Below are 27,378 nucleotides of genomic sequence, written 5' to 3'. Positions count from 1 at the left end.
GTTTTTCCACGTGGCTTATTTAATAACTGCATCTAACTCCTCATTACCTTATTTAAATATTTTTTTCTGATAAAACATGGAAATGTTACACTTAAAATTATTTTTAAAAGACTGATTTATTCATTTGGAAGTCAGAGTGACAGAGAGAGACAGACAGACATCTGCCATCTGCTGGTTCACTCCCCAGAGAGTTGCAATGGCCAGGCTGACGCCAGGAGCCAGGAGCTTCTTCTGGGTGTCGCACGTGGGTGGCAGGGCCACAGGCACTTTGGCCATCTCCTGTTTCCTTCCCACACCATTAGTGGAGCTGCTGGGATTTGAACCGGTGCTCATATAGGAGGCCAGCATTGCAGGTGGCAGCTTTACCCAATATGCCACATGCCAACCCCTAAAATTTTTTATGTCTGTATTTTTTAAAGAGTTACTTATTTGAAAGGCAGAGTTAGAGAGAGAGAGAGAGAGAGAGAGAGAGAGAGAGAGGGGGAGAGAGAAGTCTTCCATTCGCTGGTTCAACCCCTCCTAAAATGGCTGCAATCATCAGGTCAAAGAGAGGAGCCAGAAGTTTCTTCCAAGTCTCCCATGTTGGTGGCAGAGGCCCAAGAACTTGGGCCATTTTTTGCTGCTTTCCCAGATGCATTAGCAGGGAGCGGGATTGGAACCAGAGCAACCAGGACTTGAACCGGCACCCATATTGGATTCTGGCATTGTAGGCCATGGCTTAACATGCCACACCACACCACTGGCCCAACATCGAAGTCTTAAACGACAGATTTCAAACATAGAGAGAGGACAAGGAAACAGAAATGCTCATCGCCCTGGTTGATCGGTTCACGCCACATAGATGTGTTGAGATACCATGTATACCCCATAAAAACGAACAAACATTACATGTTACTAATTTTTATAAAGAGGCTTGCTTTGGAAATTCTGACTTAGATGGCCAGCACAGGCCTCAGGGAGGTCCTTCCAACAACCTCCTCAGATGACAGATGTGTAGCATGATATGAGAGCTATGGGATCAACGCGGAGCGGCGCTGTAAACTTAAGTCAGACCCGAACCATGAAGCCAATAAAAATCCCATGACAGAATTTTTCTTTTATTAAAATTTTATTTATTTTCAAGTACATGAAGCATTCATGTAGTACAAAATTCACAAGGCCACCAAAGGGAAACTGTAGTCTGTATTCTTCTATTCCTTTATGCCTCATCCCGATTTCTCCTGGTCATTGGGGGTTTTTAAGAAGAGAAATCTCACCAGCAGAGCTGCATTTAAGGACAAGAATGAAGACACAAACATGAACTATCCTAGAGACAGGGATCCTCTCCATCAGACAGTGGTAGTGTGAAGGACATGGAAGGATGGACACGGTTTCCATCAGACAGTGTCGTGGGAAGGAATGGAAGGGCTGGCATACAGTTCCACAGGTAAAAGGAACAGGACCTGGCACCCTGCACAGGACCCAGAACGTGGCAGGCTCTTCACAGTATTTGCCAAGTGGTTCCTGGGTGGTCTGAAAAAGAGAACTACCAAAAGATTTCCAAGTTTGCAGGCAGGGTGGTGAGCTGACATCCCATTCTAAAATTCACTATGATCTTCTCAATGGGAATCAAGATGAGAAAGCGGAAAATCGGCCATTAGCATTTCTAATTGCATGACTGAATGACTTGCAGGAGAGGACCCTAAGAAGCAGCAGGTTTTCCAGGAGTTTAGCTTCTGGAATGCTCCACCGTGGGCTGTGGGGAAACAGAACGAGCCCACCTCTTCTCCAGATGTCCCCCGGGTGTCTAATCTCCAACACCTGTGACGAGGTCAAGTCTTGCTGCAAACAGGTTGCAGACGCTGAGATGGGAAGACTTCCTGTGGGTATCACATGGGTTCTTACAAGCGCAAGGCCGAGGCTGAAGAGAGAATGAGCAAGAGCAGCGAGGACTTGGCCTGCATTCTGCTGGCTCTGAAGATGGAGGAAAAGGGCTAAGAGTGGCCCCCAGAAGTCGGAAGTGACTTACCACTCCAGTCACACGTCAAGGCCTTTCTTGTAAACACGTATGCCCTCAGGCAAACAAAATCAGGAGTAAATAGCAGGTGGAAAAGGGAATGACCACGACTTCCCTAAGTGACCAATGGCCATCTATTCACCCGGCACACGGTCAACCTCGCTCCCCTGTGAGAGTCTATGGCCAACGGCCATCTATTCACCCGGCACACAGTCAGCTTCGATCCTCTGAGAGAGTCTATGGCCAATGGCCATCTAGTCACCCATCATACGGCCGACCTTGATCCCCCGTGAGAGTCTATGACCAATGGCCATCTATTCACCCGGCACACGGCCGACCTCGATCCCCTGAGAGTCTATGACCAATGGCCATCTATTCACCCAGCACACGGTCAGCCTCGATCCCCTGTGAGAGTCTATGATCAATGGCCATCTATTCACCCAGCACAAGGCCGACCTCGATCCTCTTGAGAGTCTATGGCCAATGGCCACCTATTCACCCGGCACACAGCTTCGATCCTCTGAGAGAGTCTATGGCCAATGGCCATCTATTCACCCGGCACACGGCCAACCTCGCTCCCCTGTGAGAGTCTATGACCAATGGCCATCTATTCACCCAGCACAAGGCCGACCTCGATCCCCCGTGAGAGTCTATGACCAATGGCCATCTATTCACCCAGCACAAGGCCGACCTCGATCCCCCGTGAGAGTCTATGACCAATGGCCATCTATTCACCCGGCACACAGCCGACCTCGATCCCCTGTGACTTTCCAGGGTCTGGTAACCTGTTTTGTTTCCTGTCCTCCCTCCCTCCTTTTCTCTCTCCTCCTAACGACTTCCTTTTCTGAGCTAAAATACTGATCATGCAGGGATAAATATCCTGTGTCAGCCTCTAAACCACACACAGGACTCCTTTTTTTGCTCATCCCCCTCCCCCCCCCAAGATTAATTTATTTGAAAATCAGAGGGATCTTCCGCCTGCTGGCTCACTCCCTAGACGGCTGCCACGGCCAGAGCTGGGCCAGGCCGAAGCCAGGGGCCAGGGGCTCCATCCTGGTCTCCCACTGGGTGCAGGGCCCAAGCACCTGGGCCATCTTCCTCTGCCTTCCCGGGCCAACAGCAGGGTGCTGGACCGGAAGTGGAGCAGCGGGACTCGAACCTGCTCCCCCGGGGGATGCCGGTGTCACAGCTCACCGCCAGCTCAGGACCCCGCCAGTCGCGGCCTCGGGGCTGGCGGGAACCCACCGAGCGCCCCGCGCCCCCGGCAGGGCCTCCGCCCGCGCGACGCCCCACGCGTCCTCGCCCGCCGCTCCCGGGGCAGGACAGCCGGGACAGGGGGTCCCAGCGCCCGCACGGACCAGCGTCTCCCGAGCGGCGGCCTGGGACACGCCGGACCGTCCGACAGGCCCGCGGGGCTCGCCCCAAGCGCCGGCGCGGCCCAGCGGCGCGGCCAGGAACCAGCCCGCTTCCGGCGCACCCGCTTCCGGCTTCCGGCCACGCCCCCGAGCTGGCCCCGCCCATCACCCGTGGCCCCGCCCCGCCCGGCCCGGGTTCCATTGAATTGTTGGGTCGTCCCGCCGCACTCCCGCTGGCGACCGGCAGGGGGCGGAGTTCGAGGCTGGGCTTTCGGCCGGCGTGGGGGAGGGGAGCGCGGAGCCGCCGGCCGCGGCGCTACTTCGGGCTGGTGTGGAGGGAGGCGGCGGCGCTGACGTGGGGGCGCCTCGCGTCCGCGCCCAGTGACGAGGCCGCTACGTAGACGCCGTCGCGGCGGTAAGTGGCGCGCCGGGCGGGCCCGAGACCCGGAGGCGGCGCCGCGGCGCAGGGGCGGGGCGGGAGGCGGGGCGGGCCGGGGTCGGGGGCGCCGGGGCCGGGCCCGCCGGGACCCTCGGAGCCGCGCGGACCCCGCCGCCCACGCCCAACCGCCGCGGCGCTGAGGGTCCTGGCCGGCGGGGGGCGCCCGCGGCTCCGAGGGTCCCGGCGGGCGGCTGGGTCCCCACGGCGCCGTCCGGGGCGGGGTCCGCCGGGGCGGGGCCGGAGGGGTCCGCCGGGGCGGGGTCGGAGGGGGTCCGCCGGGGCGGGGTCGGACGGGGGTCCGGAGAGGCGGAGTCGGAGTGGGGGTCCGCCGGGCGGGGGTCAGACGGGGCGGGGTCGGACGGGGGCTCCGCCGGGCGGGGGTCGGACGGGGGTCCGGAGAGGCGGAGTCGGAGTGGGGGTCCGCCGGGCGGGGGTCAGACGGGGCGGGGTCGGACGGGGGCTCCGCCGGGCGGGGGTCGGACGGGGGTCCGGAGAGGCGGGGTCGGAGTGGGGGTCCGCCGGGCGGGGGTCAGACGGTGGTCCGCAGAGGCGGGGTCGGAGAGGGGGTCTGCCGGGCGGGGGTCGGACGGGGCGGGGTCGGACGGGGGGTCCGCAGAGGCGGGGTCGGAGGGGGGGTCCGCCGGGGCGGTGGTAGGACTCGGGGTCCGCCGGGGCAGAGGTCGGACTTGGGGTCCGCAGAGGCGGGGTCCTCCGGGGCGGGGTCGGAGGGGGTCCGGAGAGGCGGGGGTCCGACGAGGGTCCGCTGGGCGGGGGTCGGGCGGGGGGTCCGCCGGGGCGGGGTCGGACGGTGGGGGGGGTCCACCGGGGCGGGGTCCGCAGAGGCGGGGTCGGACGGGGGGGGGTCCGCCGGGGCGGGGGTCCGCCGGGGCGGGGGTCGGACGGGGGGGGTCCTCCGGGGCGGGGTCCGCCGGGCGGGGGTCGGACGCGGGTTGGACGGGGCGGGGTCCGCCGGGGCGGGGTCGGAGGGGGCGGGGTCGGACGGGGGTCCGCCGGGGCGGGGGTCGGACGCGCCTGCACCCCCGGCTCCATCCTCCGGGTCGCGAGCTGCTTTTCCCCGAGGGGAAGGAACGCGCGTGGCACAGCGGTGCGTGGAGCCCCTGGCGGCCCCGGGAGTGGCCCGGAGCCGGGCCGCGTGGACGCGTGGACCGCCGCCCCGGGCGCCTCTCGGTCCGTTCCCCGCTGGTGGACAACCCGCTCCCGGTGGTCCTCCGCAGGGACCAAGTGGGCTGTGCGCGGGGCCCTGCGCCGCTTCGTGGACAGCGCGGAGCACCCGCGCGGGGCCAGCTGGCCAGCGCCCCGGAGCGAACATTGCCGGCCCGGGTTCGGAGCCACTGCTGTCCGGCCCGCGCTCCGCATTCGTCCGTAAGGGGAGGCCTGGGACGCCGGAGTCCGGAGCGCTTTGAACGGCCGGGTTCCGCGTGTGGAAGGCCGCTTTGCGAAGTCGGGGCTTTGTGAGTCACAGATCAGCGGTGCAGAAGCGTGTCTCCGAGAACACGCGTGGCCCGTCACACAGGTAGAACGGCCTTGTGGAGGACACAGCAGGTGTGCCCTGCCCCTGGAGACCGCGGGGGGCGAGCTCCTCCCACAGACGCGCTCGCTCTGACGCCTAAGAAAGCACAGGAAAGGCTGGCGTCCGTGGGAGTTTATCCGCTCTCACTCAGGACAGTGAGTCTGCGGTGCAGTTCAGTTGTAAGGTTCACAGGGTAAGGTGAGCTCGTGGCTGGCTTCCCTGGGCGTGTGGGAGGAAGATGCTGGGAGATGTGTGTGAAACTGCTTTTGTAGGTAGAGAAGTGAACGCTATGAAGTTACGGGAGTTCTGCCTAAAGACCGCTTGAATAACTGTCTCAGTGGATAGTGGAGGTGTTGTCTCTAAGAGAGCTTTAGAAGCTCTTTTTTTAAAAGATTTATTTATTTATGTGAAAGAATTACACAGAGATCTTCCATTTGCTGGGCCCCAGATGACCACAACAGGAGCCAGGAGCCAGGAGCCAGGAGCCAGGAGCTCCATCTGGGTCTCCCAGGTGGGTGCAGGGGCCCAAGGACTTGGACCATCTTCCACTGCTTTCCCAGGTGCGTTAGGGAGCTGGATTGGAAGGGATTCAGCTGGAACTCGAACCGGTGTCTACCCACTGTAGCCGGTGGGGTGACCCACTGTTCCACGGCGCTGGTCCTGAAGCTCCCTCCTGTGAAGGTTTCCGAAACCCCTCACTTCTCCCCAGCGGGGAGCATCATTGGGCATGTTCTCTCGAACTGGCGCCCACGTGGGATGCGGCGCTGTAGGTGGCAGCTGTACCCGCTACACCACAGCCCCAGCCCTAGGGCATGTTCTCAACAGTAGTACAGCCCGGCCAACTAATGTCAAGACTCTGGGAAACTTTACAAGTGGTGCTGATGTGATTTTAATATTTTACTTGAGAGTAAAAGTTTGTAAGATAAACTCCCTTCAAAGTTATCTCAGTGAAGCTTAAAAAAAAAAAAAAGCAGACCTAAAATTAGATCAGCTAATTTAGAATGACAAAATGTCATGCAGTTTTGTTCCTACTCTCGAAGAGCCTTAATTTATTTTCATGGGTAGTACAAAAAATGATTTATATTTCGTTAAAAGTGTTTTGGGACTTTGGATACTAGCATTGATTACATGAAGGCGTCTCTCTCTGGAACTGGGGCGGCTCTGTCACAGGTGAAGAATCGAGCGCTGGCGTGGACACGTGGCATGCTTCCACTCTTAAAGTTCCTCCAGAAGTGACATTTCCTTAGGTACCTTCCTGTGCTGAGAAAGATACTAGGTTTGTTCAGGTGAGCAGCATAGGCGGATCTAGGTCAGGCTGAAGTTGTTAACCCGAGTGTCTGCTCTAGTTTCCCAGGTTTACCAGTTAGTAATCAGTGTGTGAGTACTTATGTGCAGATGTGTTTTGAAATGGACCTAAAGCGCCGTCACGCAGCCTGCTATTGGAAGAAGAGCCGTGAGGGCCAGGATGGTGGTGCAGCATCCTGTGCCAGCATCCCACATGGCCCCTGGTTCGCATCCCAGCTGCTGCACCTCCCATCTGGCTCCCTGCTAATGGCCTGGGAAAGGCAGCGGTGGGTGGCCCAAATCCTCGAGTCCCTGACCCCACGTGGGAGACCCCACTGAAGCTCCTGGCTCCTGGCTCTGGCCTAGCCCAGCCCCTGCCATTGCAGCAACCTTGGGGCGTGAACTAGCCGATGGAAGAGCTCTGTAACTCTTTCAAAATAAATAAATAAAATCTAAGAAAGAAAAAAACGTTCCAGTGAGTGAGCCAAGCAGGCCAGTCTTCTCCACGATACAGCATTTGGTTTCCCTTCTTCCAGTGTTGGCGATGGGTGCTCGAAGGCTGGAGGTAGTGTGTGAATTCATTGTTAATCTCCGCCTTGGCAGCTGATCCTGCTTTCATTGTGAAATAGCCAAAGGCAGGCAGCAAGAAAATTGAATTGAAAGAGCCGGCTGCTTGGGGAGTTCGTCCTTTGATGACTTCAGTAGAGAGTTAAGATTTCTTAAATAAAAGTTTTAAAAAACTGACTGGCGTAGCCCTGGATCTGTGTCTACTCGGGAACTTACTGATTTGATGTGTACCTTGTGTTTGCAACATTAAAGACAGTACTTACAGGTGTTTGAAATATTTATTTACAGTATTCCTCCTGGCTATTTCTATTTTTACACGCAAGTTAGATTGTAAGGTGAAAACTTCGCTTCTGAAAGAACACACAGCTTTAAAAGGGGCACAATTTTCTGATTTTATCTCACTTCATTTTCCCCATACGCCTCTTCACTTAAAATAAAAATACATGACAACCCTGGGCTTGCCCAGCCAACTTCAGATACATGGTGTTTGGAGTTAATTCTGCCTTTGGCTGGTCCTGCCCTCCCCCAGCCTTAGTCAGGCTGGCCGGGAGCACCGGCTCCGTCCTATGAGCTTCATTCTCATTCCCTTTCAAGCCTTACTTGCTGTTAGTGATCCAGTTTTCATCTACAAAGGCTACTTTCATTGTGGCTTTGTCTAAATAAGGTCGGAGTTTGTGAACTCAAGAGGCTTCCATAGCCTCGGCAGCTCATGACAGGAGCCTCGGGTGATCTCTGACGTCATAAATCAGAGTGTCAATTGTTAAAGTCAACAACAGGAGTCACTGAGCACTTACTCCCCATGTGGGATCTCTGTCCTTAATGTGTTGTACTATGCAAATTGATGGTAAAACTAGTCTTCAAACAGTACTCTATACTTTGGGTGCAAACTGTTGAAATCTTTATTTAGTATATGCTAAGTTGATCTTCTATGTATAAAAATAATTAAAATGAATCTTAATGAAGAATGGGACAGGAGAAGGAGTAGGAGATGGGGTGGTTTGCAGGTGAGAAGGTGGTTATGGGTGGAAAAACTGCTGTAATCCAGAAGTTGTACTTTCAAAATTTATATTTATTAAATAAAAGTTTTCTAAAAAAAAAAAAAGACTACTTTCCCAAACAACTACGCCTGCTTCAGCCCAGACCGGAGAAAGGGACTGCGCGCTCTGTGCTCTACTTCTCTGGGAGCTGCTCTGCTTTTGATTGCTACTTCCTTTCCTTTCCTTTTGACGATGCTAATGGCATTTATGGATTCTTTTTTCATTAAGATTTTCTTGTGGAAACCAACTCAATAATGCACAGTTTGCAGATCTCATTTCTGGGTTTTTACAAATGGAACAAGGGGCTAGTGTTTAGCTTGCTGGTTGACACACGGTAAGGATGCCTGCTCCCAGTGCCTGGGTTGAAGGCCCAGCTGTGCTCCTGACTCCAGCTTCCTGCCGATACAGACCTTAGGAGGTGACAGGCGATGACTTAGTAGTTGTGATTGTCCCCCGTAGCGGAGACCTGATTCGAGTTCCTGGGTCTTGGCCTAGTCCAGTTCCAGCCATTGCTGGCATCTGGGAAGTGAGCCAGACAGCTCCGTCTGCCTCTCAAAATAGAGATTAAGGAGAACAAGAATTTAGTCTGTTTCACAAGTGTTTTATAGAGAACTCTCCATTTTTGTAATTTCCCCCAATATTTTGCAGTTATCGCCAACTGTGAAACCTAATACAAAAAGCAGGACTTTTTTTTTTTTTTTTTTTTTAATTTGAAAAGCAGAGAGAGATCCTCTATCCTCTGGTTCACTCCCCAAATGGCCACAACAGCCGGTGCTGGGTCAGCCTAAAGCCAAGAACCTTGAACTCAGTCTGGGCCTCCCACGTGGGTGCAGGGGCCCAGGCACTCGGGCCTTCTTCCACTGCTTTCCCAGGTGCATTAGGCGGGCGCTGGATCAGACCTGAAGCAGCGGGACTTGCACTGGCGCTCCTGTGGGGTGCTGGCATCGCAGGTGGTGGCTTAACCTGCTGTGCCACAGTGCTGACCCCAAAGCAGGACTTTTTAAAGAAATACGTCTTTCTCTTATTACATTTCTAAATTAGTTTTCATAGGAACAGCTCTTTTTTAAAATGATGTCATCAATTGCATAATTTTATTTGATGCAGCAGTTGGCTGGCTCACTCAGGTTTGGTGGTAATCGGCACTGACTCCTGGCGAGCAAATGTCGCTGCTGCAGGGGGCAGAAGTGCTGGGGTGCACTAGAGGCACTGCACGGGTGTCAGCTGTGTTGTAGGTTTCTCAGAGGATTGGAGAACATTGGATAACAGAGAGTGGGTTGGTGGGGTGGGAGGTGATGAGGGACACTCATGTTCTAGCAAGGTTGCCCAAGAAGTTTAGTTCTTCAATATTCCCAAGTTTTTCAGAGCTACATGAAGAGATTGGTAGTTAACCACAGCAGAATAGGTGTTCAGAATATTTGTCTAATACTGTCCTTTTCTATAAGAGGATACATTTTATATTATATGTTTTAAATCAGTATGGAGAGCTGTCCAAGAGTACTTCCAAAAGTTTATAGATAGTGGAATTCAAAGGTAAGTTTATTTTGATGCAAAGTAAACTCAGAGTCCATGCCTAGTTTTTTTGTGATATTATGCATTTTCCATGAGCTTTTGGAAGACCCCTCATATGCATGGATATACATTTTTTACACCAAATAATCTTTTAATTCCATAATCCATGAATGTTTTGTCATATATTAAAGGATACTGATAACAATGAAATTATATGGAACCGTTAGACCACAGGAGGAGTCGAGCATCACAACCTACAGCGAGTGCCAAGCGTTAATTCTGGAATCAAACCTGATGGTATAGATGGTAGTAAACACACAGAAATCCACATCTGGGGCCGGCGCCATGGCTCACTAGGCTAATCCTCTGCCTTGCGACGCCGGCACACCGGGTTCTAGTCCCGGTCGGGGTGCTGGATCCTGTCCCAGCTGCCCCTCTTCCAGGCCAGCTCTCTTCTGTGGCCAGGGAGTGCAGTGGAGGATGGCCCAAGTGTTTGGGCTCTGCACCCCATGGGAGACCAGGATAAGCACCTGGCTTCTGCCATCGGAACAGCGCGGTGCGCTGGCCGCAGTGCGCTACCGCGGCGGCCATTGGAGGGTGAACCAACGACAAAAGGAAGACCTTTCTCTCTGTCTCTCTCTCACTGTCCACTCTGCCTGTCAAAAAAAAATAATAATAATAAGAAGAAGAAGAAGAAATCCACATCTGGGAAAAATTTTTTTTTTAAAAAGATTTATTTATTTGAAAAGAAGAGTTACAGAGAGGCAGAGAGAGAAAGAGAGAGAGTGTTCTATCCACTTGTTTGCTCCCCCAATGGCTGCAGTGGCCAGGGCTGGGCCAGACTGAAGCCAGGAGCTGCTTCTGGGGCTCCTACATGGGTGCAGGGCCCCAAGGACTTGGGCCATCTTCAGCTGCCATCCCAGGTATGTTAGGGAGCTGGATTGGAAGTGGAGCAGCTGGGACTCGAATTGATGCCCGTATGGGGTGCCACAGGCAGTGGCTTTACCCGCTTTGCCACAGCACTGGACCCCAAAATATTTTTTTAATGTGAAGAGTCTTCTGTTCCCCAAATGCCACGATGGCTGGGATGGGGCTAGACAGCACCAGGAGCTAAGAACACAACCAGGTCTCCATGTGCGTGGCAGGAGCCTAACCGCTGAGTCATCTCTCTGGAGCCTCCCAGGTGTGCATTGGCGGGAGCTGGAGTCAGAGTCAAACCCCGGATTCCTGGATGGCAAGTGAGGAATGCCATGTTTGCATTTGCATTTCTTGTCGAGCAGATCAGGGAGGTAGAGATGAGGCCTAAGTGCGCTGGAGTAATTTAAGCAGAGGCTGTTGCTGTAATGATGTCAGCACAAGATGGGAATCAGCACTGAACCGGTGGCCCTGAGCAGAGAGAGAATCAAGCGTTGCTTGGAAGGTGGGATTGCTGGGTTAGCTAAGCTGATGTTCCCGGCTCAGCTAGACGTCCTGCGTGCGTTACGCTGCTTTCTCCTCCCAAGGTGACTTGACAGGACAGAATGTCTCCAGAAATACCCACCTCTGTGTCAGTGCTCTGCACACCACACCACTACTGCACTGCTTAGAGCACCTTGCTGCCTTGTACTGGGAGGAAGCAAGTGCGGAGGAGGGGAGGGGATGCTGGGAGTGAGTGGCTGGGTCAGCCGCGTTGCCTTTGTCACGAAATAACAGTACAGCAGGAGGAGACTGGTGGGCAGGAGAAGCTGCCTGGGCTTCACTGAACATGAGTTTGAGGATCTGTGAACAGCTCCTGAGAGATACGCGCCAGGCCGGCCCTTAGAGAGCTGGGCTCAGGAGGGAGGCGTCGGCTGGACGACCAGTTTAGACTATCGAAGAAGGCTGCAGGCGGCCGCCCGAGAAGGGGTGGAGGAGATGGTCGGGACTGGAAGCCTGGGGAGTGACAACCTGTGCTCAAGGGTGGCCGAAGACGGCACAACAGAGCTAGCTGGTTTGGAGGGAAGCCCGAGTGCGTGTCCTCAAGACTTGAAGGAGGACAGCGTGTCGGGGCGGTAGGAAGTGTCGTGGGGATGTTAGAGGGACTAAATTTGGCCTGCGGGCTTGAATCACCGCTGACTACAAGAGAGCAGCTGGAATGAGAGGGTTTTCCGGACTCCCGAGCCAGCCCGAGCGCTGTCCTTCTGGAAGGAGGCCCGGGTTTTCCTCTGGCACTGCGGCCGCCTGGTGGCAAGCTGGTGCCTCCTTCCATGCCGACTGCCTCTGGGAAGGGGAAGTGCTGGCTGCTCCTGGGCTTCACTGAACACCTTTTTCTATTTCTAAAATTATTTTGAACTATAAAAATATATTACTGAAGTAGGACACAGTGTTTCTGAGAGAAAAACAGCAATTAGCAGTTATTACACAGCCCTAGGATCATCGCCATTGTTACATAATATTATCATTCTTCGTTTACACATTTTTTAAAAAGATTTTTTGGGGCTGGCGCTGTGGCATAGCCGGTGAAGCTGCTGCCTGCAGTGCTGGCATCCCATGTGGGCGCCGGTTCAAGTCCCGGCTGCTCCACTTCTGATCCCGCTCTCTGCTATGGCCTGGGAAAGCAGTGCAGGATGGCCCGGGTTCTTGGGCCCTTGCACCTACGTGGGAGACCCGCAGGAGGCTCCTGGCTCCTGGCTTTGAATCAGTGCAGTTCCAGCCTTTGTGGCCAACTGGGGAGTGAACCAGCAGATGGAAGACCTCTCTCTCTCTCTGCCTCTCCTTCTCTTTGTGTGTAACTCTGACTTTCAAATAAATAAATCTTTAAAACAGATTTTTATTTAGTTATTTGAGAGGTAGAGCTGCAGGGAGAAGGAGAGACAGAAAGGTCTTCTATCCACTGCTTCATTTACCAAATAGCCACAATGGTGGGAGCTGGACCGATCAGGAGCCGGGAGTTTCTTCTGGGTCTCCCATGTGGGTGCAGGGGCCCAGGCACTTGGGCCATCCTCCATGTTTTCCCAGGCCACAGCAGAGAGCTGGATCGGAAGAGGAGCAGCCAGGACTAGAACTGGTGCCTGTAAGGGATGGCGGCACTGCAGCGGCTGCTTAGCCTACTGTGCTACCATGCTGCAGCGCCAGCCCCTACACAGTGCTCTTAGATCTCCAGCTTCTGGAGAGCAATGTGTTCCACTGTGTCCCAGTGCCCGGCGTAAGAGCCTGCATATAATGGATGCCAGGCACTGCCTGGAAGACAAACGGTCCAGCCTTCTTGCCCACACAACTGCTAAGGGGGTGAGAAGTCCACGTGTAAAATGCCAGCGTAGCACAACAAAGCCCAGTCCCAAGGAGTGGCCCGTCCTTGGTTTTTGTTCACGTGCGGCAGCCCTGTGGGTAGCAGGGTGGGAATGCTCTACCCTGTCTCATGGTCCCTCTGCTGGGCGGGGTGGGTGGGGGAAGGGCAGACAGGTGGCAGCCGTGGCCATTGCTGGAGGGCCTTTCTCATGGTCCCTCTGCTGGGCGGGGTGGGTGGGGGAAGGGCAGACAGGTGGCAGCCGTGGCCATTGCTGGAGGGCCTTTCTCATGGTCCCTCTGCTGGGCGGGGTGGGTGGGGGAAGGGCAGACAGGTGGCAGCCGTGGCCATTGCTGGAGGGCCTTCAGTGAGGTCTAGCAAACCCGCCTGCTGTCTGCAGTTTCAGACGTGGCTGGGATGGGGTGACACCATGTCAGAGGGGGCACTGCAGGGGGAAGCCAGAACACAGTGTGTCCGGAGCTGAGCAGTGTCCGGCTGGCACTAAGGCTGAACGCCATTGTCCTTTCCAAAATAAATTAGCAACTCCGAGATATTCTATTGTCTTTTAAAAAAAAAAACATTTATTTTATGTTTTTGAAGGGAAAAGTTAGAGAGGGAGGAAAGGAGGTGAGGGAGGGAGGGAGGGAGAGAGAGAGAGAGAGAGAGAGATAGCTTCTATCCGCTGACTCACTCTCCAAATAGCCTCAGTGTCTGGGCCTGGATCAAGCTCAAGCCAGGAGCCAGCAGCTTCATCCAGATCACCTAGTGGGTGACAGGGCCCGAGCACTTGGGCCACCTCTTGCTGCTTTTCCATTAGCAGGGAGCTGGATCAGAAGCAAAGCTGACCTCAAATATGGGATGCTGGGGTTGGTGTTATGGTATAGTGGGTAAAGCCACCGCCTGCCATGCCAGCATCCAATGTGGGCACCAGTTCGAGTCCTGGCTGCTCCACTTCTTATCCAGCTTCCTGCTGATGCGCCTAGGAGAGCAGTGGAAGATGGCTCAACTGCTCCAGCCCCTGCCACCTGTGTGGGACCTGGAGGAAGCTTCTGGTTCCTGGCTTCAGAACGGCCCAGCTCTGGTCATTGGGGCCATTTGAGGAGTAAACCAGCAGATGGACGATTCCTCTCTCTCTCTCTCTCTCTCTCTCTCTCTCCTTAACTTTCCCTTTTGAAGAAATAAATATTAAAAATGTATTGGGCTGGCACTGTGGCGTAGCAGGTAAAGCCACCACCTGCAGTGCTGGCATCCCATATGGGTGCCGGTTCTAGTCCCGGTTGCTCCTCTTCTGATACAGCTCTCTGCTATGGCCTGAGAAAGCAGTAGAAGATGGCTCAAGTCCTTGGGTCCCTGCACCCACGTGGGAGATCTGCAAGAAGCTCCTGGCTCCTGGCTTCAGATCGGCGCAGCTCTGGCTGTGGTGGCCATCTGGGGAGTGAACCAGCAGATGGAAGACCTCTCTCTCTCTCTCTGCCTCTCCATATCTGTGTAACTCTTTCAAATAAATAAATAAATCTTTAAATATATATAAATATATGGGATGCCAGCATTGTGGGTGGTGGCTTTCCCCGCTGTGACACTATGCTGGCCTCCTTTTTTTTTTTTTTTTTTTAACCAATTTTGCTTCATTCTGCATGTCAAGTGTATATTAAAAAAATATTTAACACAAAAAAAGGTTTTGAATAAGCTGTAAAAATTCTTTGTTAGAACCTGTTTGAATTTAAGACGAAGAAAAATTGACTGAAAAGTTGATTGCAATAGAGTGCAAGTTAAGACAATGGTAACTGAGGAGCTATGCTGAGTGTGTAGCAGATGAGTTCAGCGGCATTGGGTTTTCTTCAGTAGCAAATAGTCTGAGAAATAACTTAAGTTTTGTGGGTTTTCACCCACAGTCTTGAGAGGTTTTGATTTTTTAAAAATGTTGGTGTGATCTCTCAATTCCAAATTACAATTTTACCGCAGGAGACATAAGGAAGAAAACGAGCAAGGAGCAAGGACTGACTACAGATGCCTTAATGATGAGCAAATGTAGCAGGAAGAAGTATGTTAAGACAAACCTAAGGTAGGTGGTCTTCTCTTCTCGGGGAAGTTCGGTGGTGACTGGATTCCAGGCGCGCATAGGCTCGCTCTTACATTCTCATCATCCGGCCGCGCGGTGAAGGTGTTCATCGTCTTAGGCGCTCACTGTCCTGGCGTGGCCAGGGCTGCACAGCTGTCTACACTTGCCCTATGCTGGGTGCTGGCCTTTGCGGTTAGAAAGTAGAACGCATACTTGTGTGCATGGATTTAAAAATTTTTAAATATTTTAATTCCATCTCCTTGGACGTTTTGAAGTTCCCTCTTGTAAGGATGTGAACAGTTCAGTGGAACTGTAGAATTAGAGGAATCCTGAGTTTTTGTCTTGTTACCTTTTAGGCCATGCTTGTATCCCATTTTTTAAAAACAAAGTTCTCACCATTGTTTTACAGAAATCCAAATAGAATTTGTCACGTTTCCTTTTGATTACTTTCAGAGACATTCTGTTTCATCAGTTGGATCTAGCTCTAAAGAGAAAATAAATTTTCTATGACTTTCTTTGGTAAAGGCATTTGAAAATAAAGAACAGAACAACTTTGTTTTCCTTTCCCTGTTGAATTCCGTTTTTGGCAGAGGTGAGAAAGGACGTGGGAGGATGTGCACTGGCTCTGCAGTGCAGTTTGTCTTTGCGTCAGACACAGCTGACGTTTCAGAAGCTTACTGGCTCATTGAATACTGTAATTATAATTAAGAAACTGCTCGTGTTATTTTTCAGGCCTGTATTTCCTTTTCCCATCTTGGCCACTAACTTATGTGTTAAACCACTTATCTGGGTGCCCATAATAGCATTCCTTTAAAATATTTTTCTGGGGGCGGCATTGTGGCACAACCTGTTAAGCTGCCGCCTGCAATGCCAGCATCCCATATGTGCGTCTGTTTAAGTCCCAGCTGCTCCACCTCCTGTCCAGCTCCCTGCTAATGTGCCTGGGAGAGCAGTGAAAGGTAAGCCAAGTGCTTGGGCCCCGTGTCTACATGGACAGCTTCTGCTGGCTCCTGTCTTCGGCCTGGCCCAGCTGGGGCCATTCTAGCCATTGGGGAGTGAATCAACAGATGGAAGATTCTCTCTCTCTCGCTCTCTCTTGCTCTCGCTCTCTCTTTCTGTCTCTCTCTCTGCCTTTCAAATAAATAACATAAACCTTAAAAAATATTTTTCTGGGGTGGGCATCTGTTGCAGCAGTTAACCCACTGCTTGGGACTCCCCCTTCTTTATTGGCGTGCCCAGATTTGAGACCAAGCTCAGCTTTCCATCCCAGCTTCCTGCTGACGGCACCCTGGGAGGCAGCAGGTGGTGGCCACCCATGCAGGAAGCCCAGATGGAGCTCCTGCCACTGGCTTTGGCCTGGCCTAGCCCTGGCTGTTTGACAGCATTTGGAAAATGAATCAGCAAATGGGAAATCCCTGTCTCTCTCTGCCTAGTAAATAAATAAAAATTAAAATGCTTTGCCTTTTTCCTCTCGTTTTTCTTTTGTTTACATGGCATGTCTAAATAACTTTTATTAATTGCCTCTGTTTCTATAATTGTAAATATTTTTTCATATATTCCTTTGTGTTAATTTTTGAAAATATGTTATAGGTTGCCTACCTTTTTCTAAATTGCATTATGCAAATAGTACTGTATTAGTATACTTTAGTATTTTGAGGATTTATACTATGATGCAAATATTTTATTATAATTCTAGAAAATAACTGAATAACAAACACAATTCTGCTTCCAAAAAAAAGTAGTTCATCCTAGAAATCTTTAAACATTTAATGGAGGATCCCAATTTTTTTTTAAGATTATTTATTTATTTGAAAGGCAGAGTTAACAGAGAGAAAGGGAGAGACACACAGAGAGATTGATCTCCCATCTGCTGGTTCACTCCCCAAACGGCTACCACAGCCATGGCTGGACCAGGCCAAAGCCGGGAGCTTCATCTGGGTCTCCCTCATGGATGCAAGGGCCCAAGGACCTGGGCCATCTTCTCTGGCTTTACAGGTGCGTTAGCAGGGAGCTGGATTGGGGGTGGAGCGGCCCTCGTGGGATGTTGGTGTTGGGACTCCAGTGCACATATGGGATGCTGGTGTCACAGGCCGTGCTTGACCTGCTGTACCACAGTGCTGGCCCCGAGTTTCATTAAATTGGAGCAATTTGGGATAATATTTTTTTTTATCAAAGGGGAAAAGGGTTTGCTAAATAATATACAGGAGATTTCAGAAGAAATATTTAATCTCATAAGAGAAGAATATTACTGCTCTCAATTGTTAAGTTTAAACATATGCACATTTTGGAGCCGGCGCCATGGCTCACTTGGTTAATCTCTGCCTGTGGTGCCGGCATCCCATGTGGGCGCTGGGTTCTAGTTCCGGTTGCTCCTCTTCCAGTCCAGCTCTCTGCTGTGGCCCGGGAAGGCAGTGGAGGATGGCCCAGCATGGGATGCACCAGCATGGGAGACCAGGAGGAAGCACCTGGCTCCTGGCTTCGGATTGGCGCAGTGCCGGCCGTGGTGGCCATTTGGGAAGTGAACCAACGGAAGGAAGACCTTTCTCTCTGTCTCTCTCTCTCACTGTCTGTAATTCTACCTGTCAAATAAATAAAAAATATATGTATATTACGCACATTTTAGGAACTCCTTATCTGTCTTTGGAATTGAGGACTGCCAGTATTTTGTTTCCTGATCCAGTGCTTACAAACTTGCATGTTTGTTTTAGCTTTCTATTGTCTTGTATGTATTTATTTTTAACTAGTCTATAACATATAATTGCTAACTGGTTCTTCATCCTCTAATAAGCATTATTTAAAATTAAAATGGTGCATAGTTAAGACATGTAGACTGCTATTGGTTCTAGTATAACTGTGTTTGCTTCTGGGGAGATGTGTTCTAAGATGCATTTAGCAACAGTAATACAGGATTATTACTATTAGTGGCTCCTTCTCTTACCCTCATGAAAACCACTGCCGCCCGAGCAGCCAGGCTGACGTGCATGAACACTGTCAGTTCGTCACAGCCGGGCTCTGGGTCCCGCGGTCCTGCTGCAGTAAAGCTCGAGAGTGCCCGCGGTGCTTAGGCCCTGAGACGCTGGCTGAGGCTTCTGCCCTGAGTGCCACCCGGGGTCGATTCTTAGTGGTTTATAAGGTTGTACTGGAGCACAGTTGGACAGAGATCAGAATAGACTCAGATGAAAATGATAAGGCTGGTGTCAAACTTACTCTTCTGCAGATGGTTTTTACCTGCAAATAAACTGGTTTGAGTATCAAAGTTCTACTGAATGACAGGTACCGAGCGCCGTAGGAGGTGCAGTGGAACCACACAAACGGGTACAGCCAATGTGGGAGTCACAGCACTTCTGAATGAAGAAGGAATATTCTGGCTCAGGCTGAGTCGCTGTGGCAAGACCTCCTTGTCATCTCCTGTAGGCTACCTATCCTGTGCCTTGTGGACACTCAGTTTCTCCAAGCCTTATTTTCATACACCTATATCTGGCCGTTACATAGTCTTCCAGAATAACTGATTGATTGATCGATTGATTGAACACTTAAAGCAGCACTGAGAATACGTGGAACTCTCAGACGTGACCCCTGTCCCGAAGCTGCCGACATCAGTGTTAGTGCTGTGTGCATTGTGTGCCAAGCCAGTGCTATACTAGAGATACGCGCAAAGTGCTTGGAGTGGCCGGAGTGGGAGGTAAAGGGTCACCTTGGGAAACAGATTGGTGATTAGAAAGACGGACTTTTTCTAGAAAAAAGACCTTGCTTTAGAACCTAGCTATGCTGTTTATAATACCTGCATGTTAAGAGTATATACTTTTCCTTTTGAAGATCTATTTTATTTGAAAGGCAGAGTTAGAGAGAGGGAGAGATATCGATCTTCCATCTACTGGTTCACTCCCCAATTGGCCACAACAGCCAGCCTGGGTCATGTTGAAGCCAGGAGCCAGGAGCTTCTTCCAGGTCTCCCACATACATGCAGGAGCCCAGCACTTGAGCCCTCCTCCATTGCCTTCCCAGGCACATAAGCAGGGAGCTGGTTTGTAAGTGGAGCAGCCGGGGCTTGAACTGGTGCCCATATGAGATGCTGGCCCTGCAGGCAGCCGCTTATCCTGATGTTCCACAACACTGGCCTTCTAGGATCAGACTCTTTGGTTGTTGTTGTTGTTAAAAGATTTAATTTTTTGAGAGGCAGAGTTACAGAGAGAGAGGGAGGAACAGAGAGAGAGAGAGAGAGAGATCTTCCATTTGCAGGTTCACTCCCCAGATGGCTACAACAACTGGAGCTGGGCCGATCTGAAGCCAGAAGCCAGGAGCTTCCTCTGGATCTCTCACATGGGTGCAGGGGCCCAAGCACTTGGGCCGTCTTCTACTGCTTTCCCAGGCCACTAGCAGGGCCCATGTGGGATTCCAGCTCAGCAGGGGAGGCTTAACCTGCACCACAGCACCGGCCCCTATGATCAGATTCTTAACCCCACTATCTTCTTTTCCTTATTGTTAAACGAAGTCATTCTACTACCTCATAACATTGTCAAGGATCAAAACTGCTAGGTACTTATCCTATGGTGGCAAACAATAAGTGGTAGTTCCAGCTACAATTATTATTATAGAAGTTGGATTTTATCGTATAGTCCAGAGGAACATATCAAGGACTTTTAGGTAAGGGGTGTTTTGAGCAGAAGTGCGTGCTTTATTTAGGAAGATGACTACGGTCCTGAGTTGGAGCCAGGAAGATGCAGTGGCAGCAGTGGAAATATCAAGAAGGAAACTTAACTGTTCTCTTTATTTCTCTCTCCTTTTTAGAAGATTTATTTATTTATTTCAAAATCAGTTACAGAAAGTGATCCATCTGCCAGTTCACTCCCCAGCTGGTCACAAGGACCAGGGCTGGGCCAGCCCAAAGCCAGGGGCCAGCAGTTTCATCTGTGTCTCCCGTGTGGGTGGCAGGGGCCCAAGCACTTGGGCCATCAGCTAGGAGCTGGATCCAAAGTGAGGCATTCGGGACTTACACCAGCATCCATGTGAGATCCGGCATTGGCAGCCGGCAGCTTTACCCGCTATGCCAAAGCACCAGCCCCTTCACTTCTGTCAAGGTGGAGCCACCACACCGGGGCCTGCTGCTGCGACATTAGGGATGACCACGGTTTCCATCTGAACAACGGGGTGGGTGGTGAGTCCGAACGCCGGAGGTGGAGCTTGCATGTGGAGGAGGAAGAGCAGGTCCGCTGTTTGAGATCCCTGCAGGACCTCTGTTTGAAAACATTAAGTAGAATTTAATTATATGAGTTTGAATTCAAGAGACACTTCTGGGCTGGGCAGGCAGATTGGAGAGTCATCACCCTAAAACTCCTGTTGACCTTCACAGGAAACGATGATATAAAGCCAGGAGAGATTGGGGGGGGCGAGGAAGCTGAGCACAGATTACAGATTACATAAACACCGAGCAGGCAGCTACACTGCCAAGTAGCTCACAGAGGCGTTGCCGGAGAAGCAGCTGAGCATAGGAAACTGCACCAGGACATCAGACGGTTGGAAGAAAGATGGGGCTGGGTGTTTGGAGCAGCAGCTAAGGCACTGCTTGGGATACCTGCGTCCCCGGGTTTGAGCCCTGGCTCTGCTCCGGGTTCTGGCTTCGTGCTAACGTGCACCCTGGGAGACAGCAGGTGATGCCTCAGGCACGTGTGCCCCTGCTGCCCACGTGGGAGATGTGGTTGGAGTTCCAGGCTCCTGGCTTCAGCTCGGCCCAGCCCTGGCTGTGTGGGCACTGGGGAGTGACCCGTGGATGGAAGAGCTCTTCCTGTTTGTCTCTGTCTCGCTATCTTTCAAATAGAATGAAAATAAAAAGTGTGCGTGTGTGTGTGGGGGGTTCTCTTAAAAAAAAAAATAGGTGTCACTGGTTTGAGTGCTAAGGGAGCGCACAAGATAGGACTTAACATGTCCATGGGCCTTGGGATGGATCGGTTCCTTTTCCAGAGGACTTGGGAGCAGCAGTTCCAGGGCAGGGTGGGCAGGAAGTGAAGAAATGGGGCAGTATTGGCAGTTTAGTGGTGGGGGAGTGAGAGCCTCGGGACAGTGTCTGGAGAACGACTTCCAGCCCAGGCAGTGTTTAGTTTCTTTTGCTTATCAACAGGTAACTTTTGTTTATTGTCTTTTTTTAAGATATATTTTTGTTTATTTGGAAGGCAGAATGTCAGGGAGAGAGGAGGGAGAAACAGAGATCTTCCAACTCCTGGTTCTCTCCGCAAATGGCCGTAGTGGCCAAGCCTGGGCCAGGCCAAAGCGAGGAACCAGGAGCCCCACCCGGTCTCTCAGGTGGATGGCAGGGACCCAGGCACTGGGTCATCTCCCACTGCTTTAGCAAGGAGCTGCATCTGTAGTGGAGCAGCCAGGACTCAAACCAGCGCTTCACTGCCGGTGTCGCTTGTGGTGGCCTTGCTGCACCACGATGCTGACGCCTGTTTTCTGGTTCTTGACTAAACTTCATGTTGCTATCAAACTGTTAAAACTTTGTATGGAATAGGTATTTAAAGTAATTTTTAAAAAAAATATTTATTTATTTGAAAGACAAAGAGAGAGAGACAGAGACAGAAAGATTTTCCATCTACTGTTCGCATCTCAAATGCCCCAAACAGCCAGGGCTGGAACATTTTGAAACCAGAACTCCATTCGGGTCTCCCCCTTGGGTGGCAGGGACCCGAGTACTTGGCCCATCGTTTGCTGCCTCCCCGGATGTCCGTTAGGAAGCTGGGAGGGGCAGTGGGGCCGGGACTTGAACCCAGGTAACATGATAGGCGATGTGGGCATCCCAGGTGGCACAGACCAAATGCCCATCCTTGTACAACGAGGGTGAACTCCATAGATACTGCAGGACCCAGGGTAGAGGAGGCGTCTGAGTTCGGTGGAAAGTTTCTTTCTCTCTGGAGTGTTCAGTCTGTCCCTAAGTTCACGGTACCCAGCTCCACCCTGCCACGTCCACTGATGCTCCCCTGTCTTCCAGACCACATCCAGACCCCCCACGCCTCATTCAGATCGTCTGCTCCCGCCAGCTGTTCTGCTTCAAGGCAAACTATCCTTCCCTCCTGTGGTCCACCTTTCCTTTTCTGCTTGGGGAAGTCCTTCTCACACACCCCCTCCTCATGCAGACTTAATCATGCCCTCTGGTTTCCAATGCATTTCATGCGTCACACACTTCACATAATTGGTGAAGATACTCTGTGTTCATTGCTTGTCTCCTGGTAAGCTAAGTGTTTCTTAAATCGGTTGGCTGTGCAAAGTTAGATTGCCCCAGGAAATTTGATTTCAGTGGGTTGGCAGTTGAGGCTGAGTATCTGCATTTCGTGATTAGACACGTTAATTCTGAGCAGGTTGTCCAAGGACCATACTTTGAGAAATCAGGCGGCCGCTTGTCGGTGGGTTCCTTCAGGGCAAGGGCCAGGAGTTGGCATGCACATGTGTGTTTTCAGGGCCTGCCACACATCAGTGCTAGATGAATGCTTGGAAGGTGGCCCGCGTTGACCAGGGGAGCCCCTGCTGGAGAGTCGAACTGTCGGCAGAATCTGGAGAAATCTGGTAACAAGCGTGAAAGGAATAGTCCCAGGAAGCATTTCCTATGTTTCCAAAATACTCTGCTAGGCCTGCTTTGTGGAGAAGGGCTTGGTGTTAGGGTCAGATGCTGTAAGACAATGCTGCTCCTGCATCTGGACCTGCCTCCTCAGGTGTAGTCACATTCCCAAGCTCCTGGACGTTCGGCCGCTAGTCTAGAAGCCCTTTTAACCCGGGACATTTAGAAGGCTTGGCCCCCTCTCCCCAGGCTTTTCACGTCCTGAGCACTGATGTCCTGAGGCGCTGGCTCTGGGAGCTGCTCACAGCAAAGGCAGAGTAGCGGAGTTGGTGGTTGAGGTGTCGTGATGACCTGACTTAGCTGGAGTTGGAGAGGCCACGCTAAGAAGCAGTAAGGAAAGAGATAAAGGAATGGGAGGATTTAAGAAAGACATTTTCCCGCGGTAAGCTACAGGCTTTTGTCTTGGTATCATTGCTCTAAATTCTAGTGCAGCCTGCAGTGAGCAGGTGTGAGAATGGCATCAGGTAACGGCTAGTGACATGCGAAAGGGGGTGTTCAGTGACAGTGGGGGAAGGGTCTGCAGGATTATGGTAGTTAAATCTGGAGAAGCAGCGAGACCTTCAAATTCAAGTTCTGAGTGGCTAATATACACACACGTGCGTGTAGACCACTAAGGTGAAAAAAATTTTGTTGTCAATTGAAAAGATATATTACAGCAGGGAGCAGTTCCTATAAGCAAGTTTTAAAATTTTAATTTAGTTTCTATTTTGTATTTTCTTTTAAGAGATTACAGTTCATCGGGGTGGGTGCTTGGAGCAGTGTTTGAGACGCCACTCCCTGCTCTCAGGACCTGGGTCCAGGATCTACCTCCACTCTCAGTGCCGTCTTCCTGCTAATGCACACCCTGGTGATAACTCAAGGACCAGGGTCCCTGCCACCCACGGGAGACTCTGAGCTCCATGCTTCTGGCCCGGCCCAGCCCTGGCTGTTGAGGACATTTAGAGAGTGAACCAGTAGATGGGCAGTTTCGCTCTGTCTCTGTATATGTATCTCACTGCGTTTCCGATAAATAAAACAAATAGTTTTTAAAGGGTAAGATTTATTATAAAATGTTTACCTTCTTGAGAGACTCCATTTAGAAGTCATTAGCTTAAATGGAATTCATAAGCAAATGAAAATCACATTGAAGGTTTTTTGGGCCGGCGCCGTGGCTCACTTGCTAATCCTCCGCCTGCAGCGCCAGCACCCCGGGTTCTAGTCCCGGTCGGGGCGCCAGATTCTGTACCGGTTGCTCCTCTTCCAGTCCAGCTCTCTGCTGTGGCCCGGGAAGGCAGTGGAGGATGGCCTAAGTGCTTGGGCCCTGCACCTGCATGGGAGACCAGGAGAAGCACCTGGCTCCTGGCTTTGGATCAGCATAGCATGCCGGCCGTAGCGGCCATTTAGGGGGTGAACCAACGGAAGGAAGACCTTTCTCTCTGTCTCTCTCTCTGTCTAACTGCCTGTCAAAAAAAATATAAGAAAGTTTTTCCTGGGAAAATTAGATTCTCTTTAAATAACTGGGGAGCTGCAGGAAAAACAGTCAGCTCACTGATTCTGTTTGAGAGGCTTGTTTATCAGAAAGTGGTTGGTGCTGGCAAAGCAAGACGCGTTTTCATATTGTAACACAATTGAGATTATCACATTGCATCATAATCTAAAGCAGGTGTATCGGCCTTGAGAATCATATTGAGACCTATCTCGTCAAATAGAAAGCTGAATTTGTGATTCATTCACACTGAACAGAAGGCTTACAGTAATTATCAAACTTTATTTTAAGCTTTTTTGTTTTAAGTTTTGAAACCAGCTAATTCCCATAGAACATTTCGCAGTGTTGCCTTGGAGGTATCCGTATCGAGTGAGCAGAGAGGCCCCTTGGTTTGGAGGCTTAGGATTCTGCCACTGAACTTACTTGAAAAAATAAGAGTATGGCCGGCGCCGTGGCTTAACAGGCTAACCCTCCGCCTTGCGGCGCCGGCACACCGGGTTCTAGTCCCGGTTGGGGCGCCGGATTCTATCCCGGCCCCTCTTCCAGGTCAGCTCTCTGCTATGGCCCGGGAGTGCAGTGGAGGATGGCCCAAGTGCTTGGGCCCTGCACCCCATGGGAGACCAGGAGAAGCACCTGGCTCCTGGCTTCAGATCAGCGTGATGAGCCGGCCGCAGCGGCCATTGGAGGGTGAACCAACGGCAAAAAGGAAGACCTTTCTCTCTGTCTCTCTCTCTCTCTCACTATCCACTCTGTCAAAAAAAAAAAAAAAAAAAAAAAAAAAAAAAAAAAAACGTACAAGTAGATGTCAGAAATGGCTCTCGGAAAGCAGGTAAAGATGGGATTTTCATTAGTTCCAAATACCTCAGGGCCTTAATACCCTTCCTTTTCATTGTTTTTTTCAGACAAATGACCATGGAAACAGTTGCATCTCAGCAGGATGGAAGTGTAGCAGATTCCGGGGCCGAGAGCACGTCCGCCCACGTGCAGCCTCGGCCTGGGCAGAGCTCAGTGCCTGCGTTAGCTCAGGTAGGCGCAGGCAGGCGGTGTGGGAGTTCATCTGTGGGCGCAGGCAGTGTGGGAGTCCATCTGTGGGCGCAGGCAGGCAGTATGGGAGTCCATCTGTGGGCGCAGGCAGGCAGGCGGTGTGGGAGTCCATCTGTGGGCGCAGGCAGGCGGTGTGGGAGTTCATCTGTGGGCGCAGGCAGGCAGTGTGGGAGTTCATCTGTGGGCGCAGGCAGGCGGTGTGGGAGTCCATCTGTGGGCGCAGGCAGGCGGTGTGGGAGTTCCATCTGTGGGAGAGGAATTCTGCGCAGATCCTGTTTCCTTGCAGTTGGCCTTTAATCTCCCAAGCTCCCTGGTTGTCAATACTCTTACTGATTTTGAAGATTTATGTTCTCGTCACTTTTTCCTTGTGACAGATACTTAGGACTGCCCCGCTTTCACTACCATTACCAGCACTGCTGTGCGATGGAAAAGCAAAAACCCCATGTAATATGGAATCCTCAAATTATGATTTGGGAGAGTTGCTGGCTCCCAACTGATAGAGCTCTGATATTCCTAGCTATAAGCAGTATCTATAAAAGTGTGTAATAAAAGCCAATATGTTTCTTTTACAAGAAGTCTCGTTTGAGTAGGAGTCTGGTGGAGGGAAAGGGTAGGGGGCACATTGCAGGTGGAGGGAAAGCGAGGCACACAGCTCGGGCAGGTGCGGCCCAGAGCTAGTCATGTCGAGGCACACAGCTTGGGCAGGTGTGGCGTGGAGCTGGTCATAGACACACAGCTCGGGCAGGTGCGGCGTGGAGCTGGTCATAGTGAGGCACACAGCTCGGGCAGGTGCGGCACAGAGCTGGTCATGTCGAGGCACACAGCTTGGGCAGGTGTGGCGTGGAGCTGGTCATAGACACACAGCTCGGGCAGGTGCGGCGTGGAGCTGGTCATAGTGAGGCACACAGCTCGGGCAGGTGTGGCGTGGAGCTGGTCATAGACACACAGCTCGGGCAGGTGCGGCGTGGAGCTGGTCATAGTGAGGCACACAGCTCGGGCGGGTGTGGCGTGGAGCTGGTCATGTCGAGGCACACAGCTCGGGCAGGTGCGGCGTGGAGCTGGTCATAGTGAGGCACACAGCTCGGGCGGGTGTGGCGTGGAGCTGGTCATAGCGAGGCACACAGCTCGGGTGGGTGTGGCGTGGAGCTGGTCATAGCGAGGCACACAGCTCGGGCAGGTGTAGCGTGGAACTGGTCATGTCGAGGCACACAGCTCGGGCAGGTGTGGCGTGGAGCTGGTCATAGACACACAGCTCGGGCAGGTGCGGCGTGGAGCTGGTCATAGACACACAGTTCGGGCAGGTGCGGTGTGGAGCTGGTCATAGACACACATCTCGGGCAGGTGCGGTGTGGAGCTGGTCATGGCAGGCACACAGCTCGGGCGAGTGCGGCGTGGAGCTGGTCATAGACACACAGCTCGGGCAGGTGTGGCGTGGAGCTGGTCATAGTGAGGCACACAGCTTGGGCGGGTGTGGCACAGAGCTGGTCATGTCGAGGCACACAGCTCGGGCAGGTGTGGCGTGGAGCTGGTCATAGCGAGGCACACAGCTCGGGCAGGTGTGGCGTGGAGCTGGTCATAGACACACAGCTCGGGCAGGTGTGGCGCGGAGCTGGTCATGGCAGGCACACAGCTCGGGCAGGTGCGGCGTGGAGCTGGTCATAGACACACAGCTCGGGCAGGTGTGGCGTGGAGCTGGTCATAGCGAGGCACACAGCTCGGGCAGGTGTGGCGCGGAGCTGGTCATGGCAGGCACACAGCTCGGGCAGGTGTGGTGTGGAGCTGGTCATAGACACACAGCTCGGGCAGGTGCGGCACAGAGCTGGTCATAGCGAGGCACACAGCTCGGGCGGGTGTGGCGTGGAGCTGGTCATAGCGAGGCACACAGCTCGGGCGGGTGCGGCGCGGAGCTGGTCATGGCAGGCAAGCAGGGGATCATGTATGTTTGAGAGATGTCCTGTGCCCTGACACTAGGTTTAGGACACTAGTAGCCACCCGGGGTGGGACTGGAGGTCCGTATCCACCGAGCCAGCACCAGGGGGCCCCAGCAGCACGGAGGTCGGGTGTGCACAGTGTTTTGAAGGGAGATGGAAGAGGCCCCGTGGCAGGGGGAACGGGAGGCCTGTCTTGGGTTGCAGCAGGGCAGGTGGCTCCTTTCCTCTTCAGGCTGTGGGTACACACCCCCTGTCCTGGAGGCTGCTCTGAGAGCCCCATGTGGCTGCTGCCCAAAGACAGCCGGGCCAGC

The 27,378-nt window shown here is 52.4% G+C and overlaps 1 protein-coding gene across 1 annotated transcript in view; it reads left to right on the top strand.

Annotated features, from left to right (window-relative positions):
• The first annotated feature begins 3,705 nt into the window (after window positions 1-3,705).
• CREM (cAMP responsive element modulator) overlaps window positions 3,706-27,378 on the top strand; it is a 70,778-nt gene continuing 47,105 nt past the window's right edge. Inside the window, exons 1-3 of the mRNA XM_062211198.1 lie at window positions 3,706-3,766; window positions 14,925-15,024; window positions 24,995-25,118. Of these exons, the coding sequence (XP_062067182.1) occupies window positions 14,978-15,024; window positions 24,995-25,118 (171 nt within the window). The 5' untranslated portion in view covers window positions 3,706-3,766; window positions 14,925-14,977. The remainder of the gene's footprint in view (window positions 3,767-14,924; window positions 15,025-24,994; window positions 25,119-27,378) is intronic.

Source organism: Lepus europaeus, chromosome 14, assembly GCF_033115175.1.
Source record: "Lepus europaeus isolate LE1 chromosome 14, mLepTim1.pri, whole genome shotgun sequence".
NCBI lineage: Eukaryota > Metazoa > Chordata > Mammalia > Lagomorpha > Leporidae > Lepus > Lepus europaeus.
The sequence above is the reverse complement of the archived record's forward strand: the minus strand, read 5'-3'. Positions and strand labels throughout refer to the sequence as shown.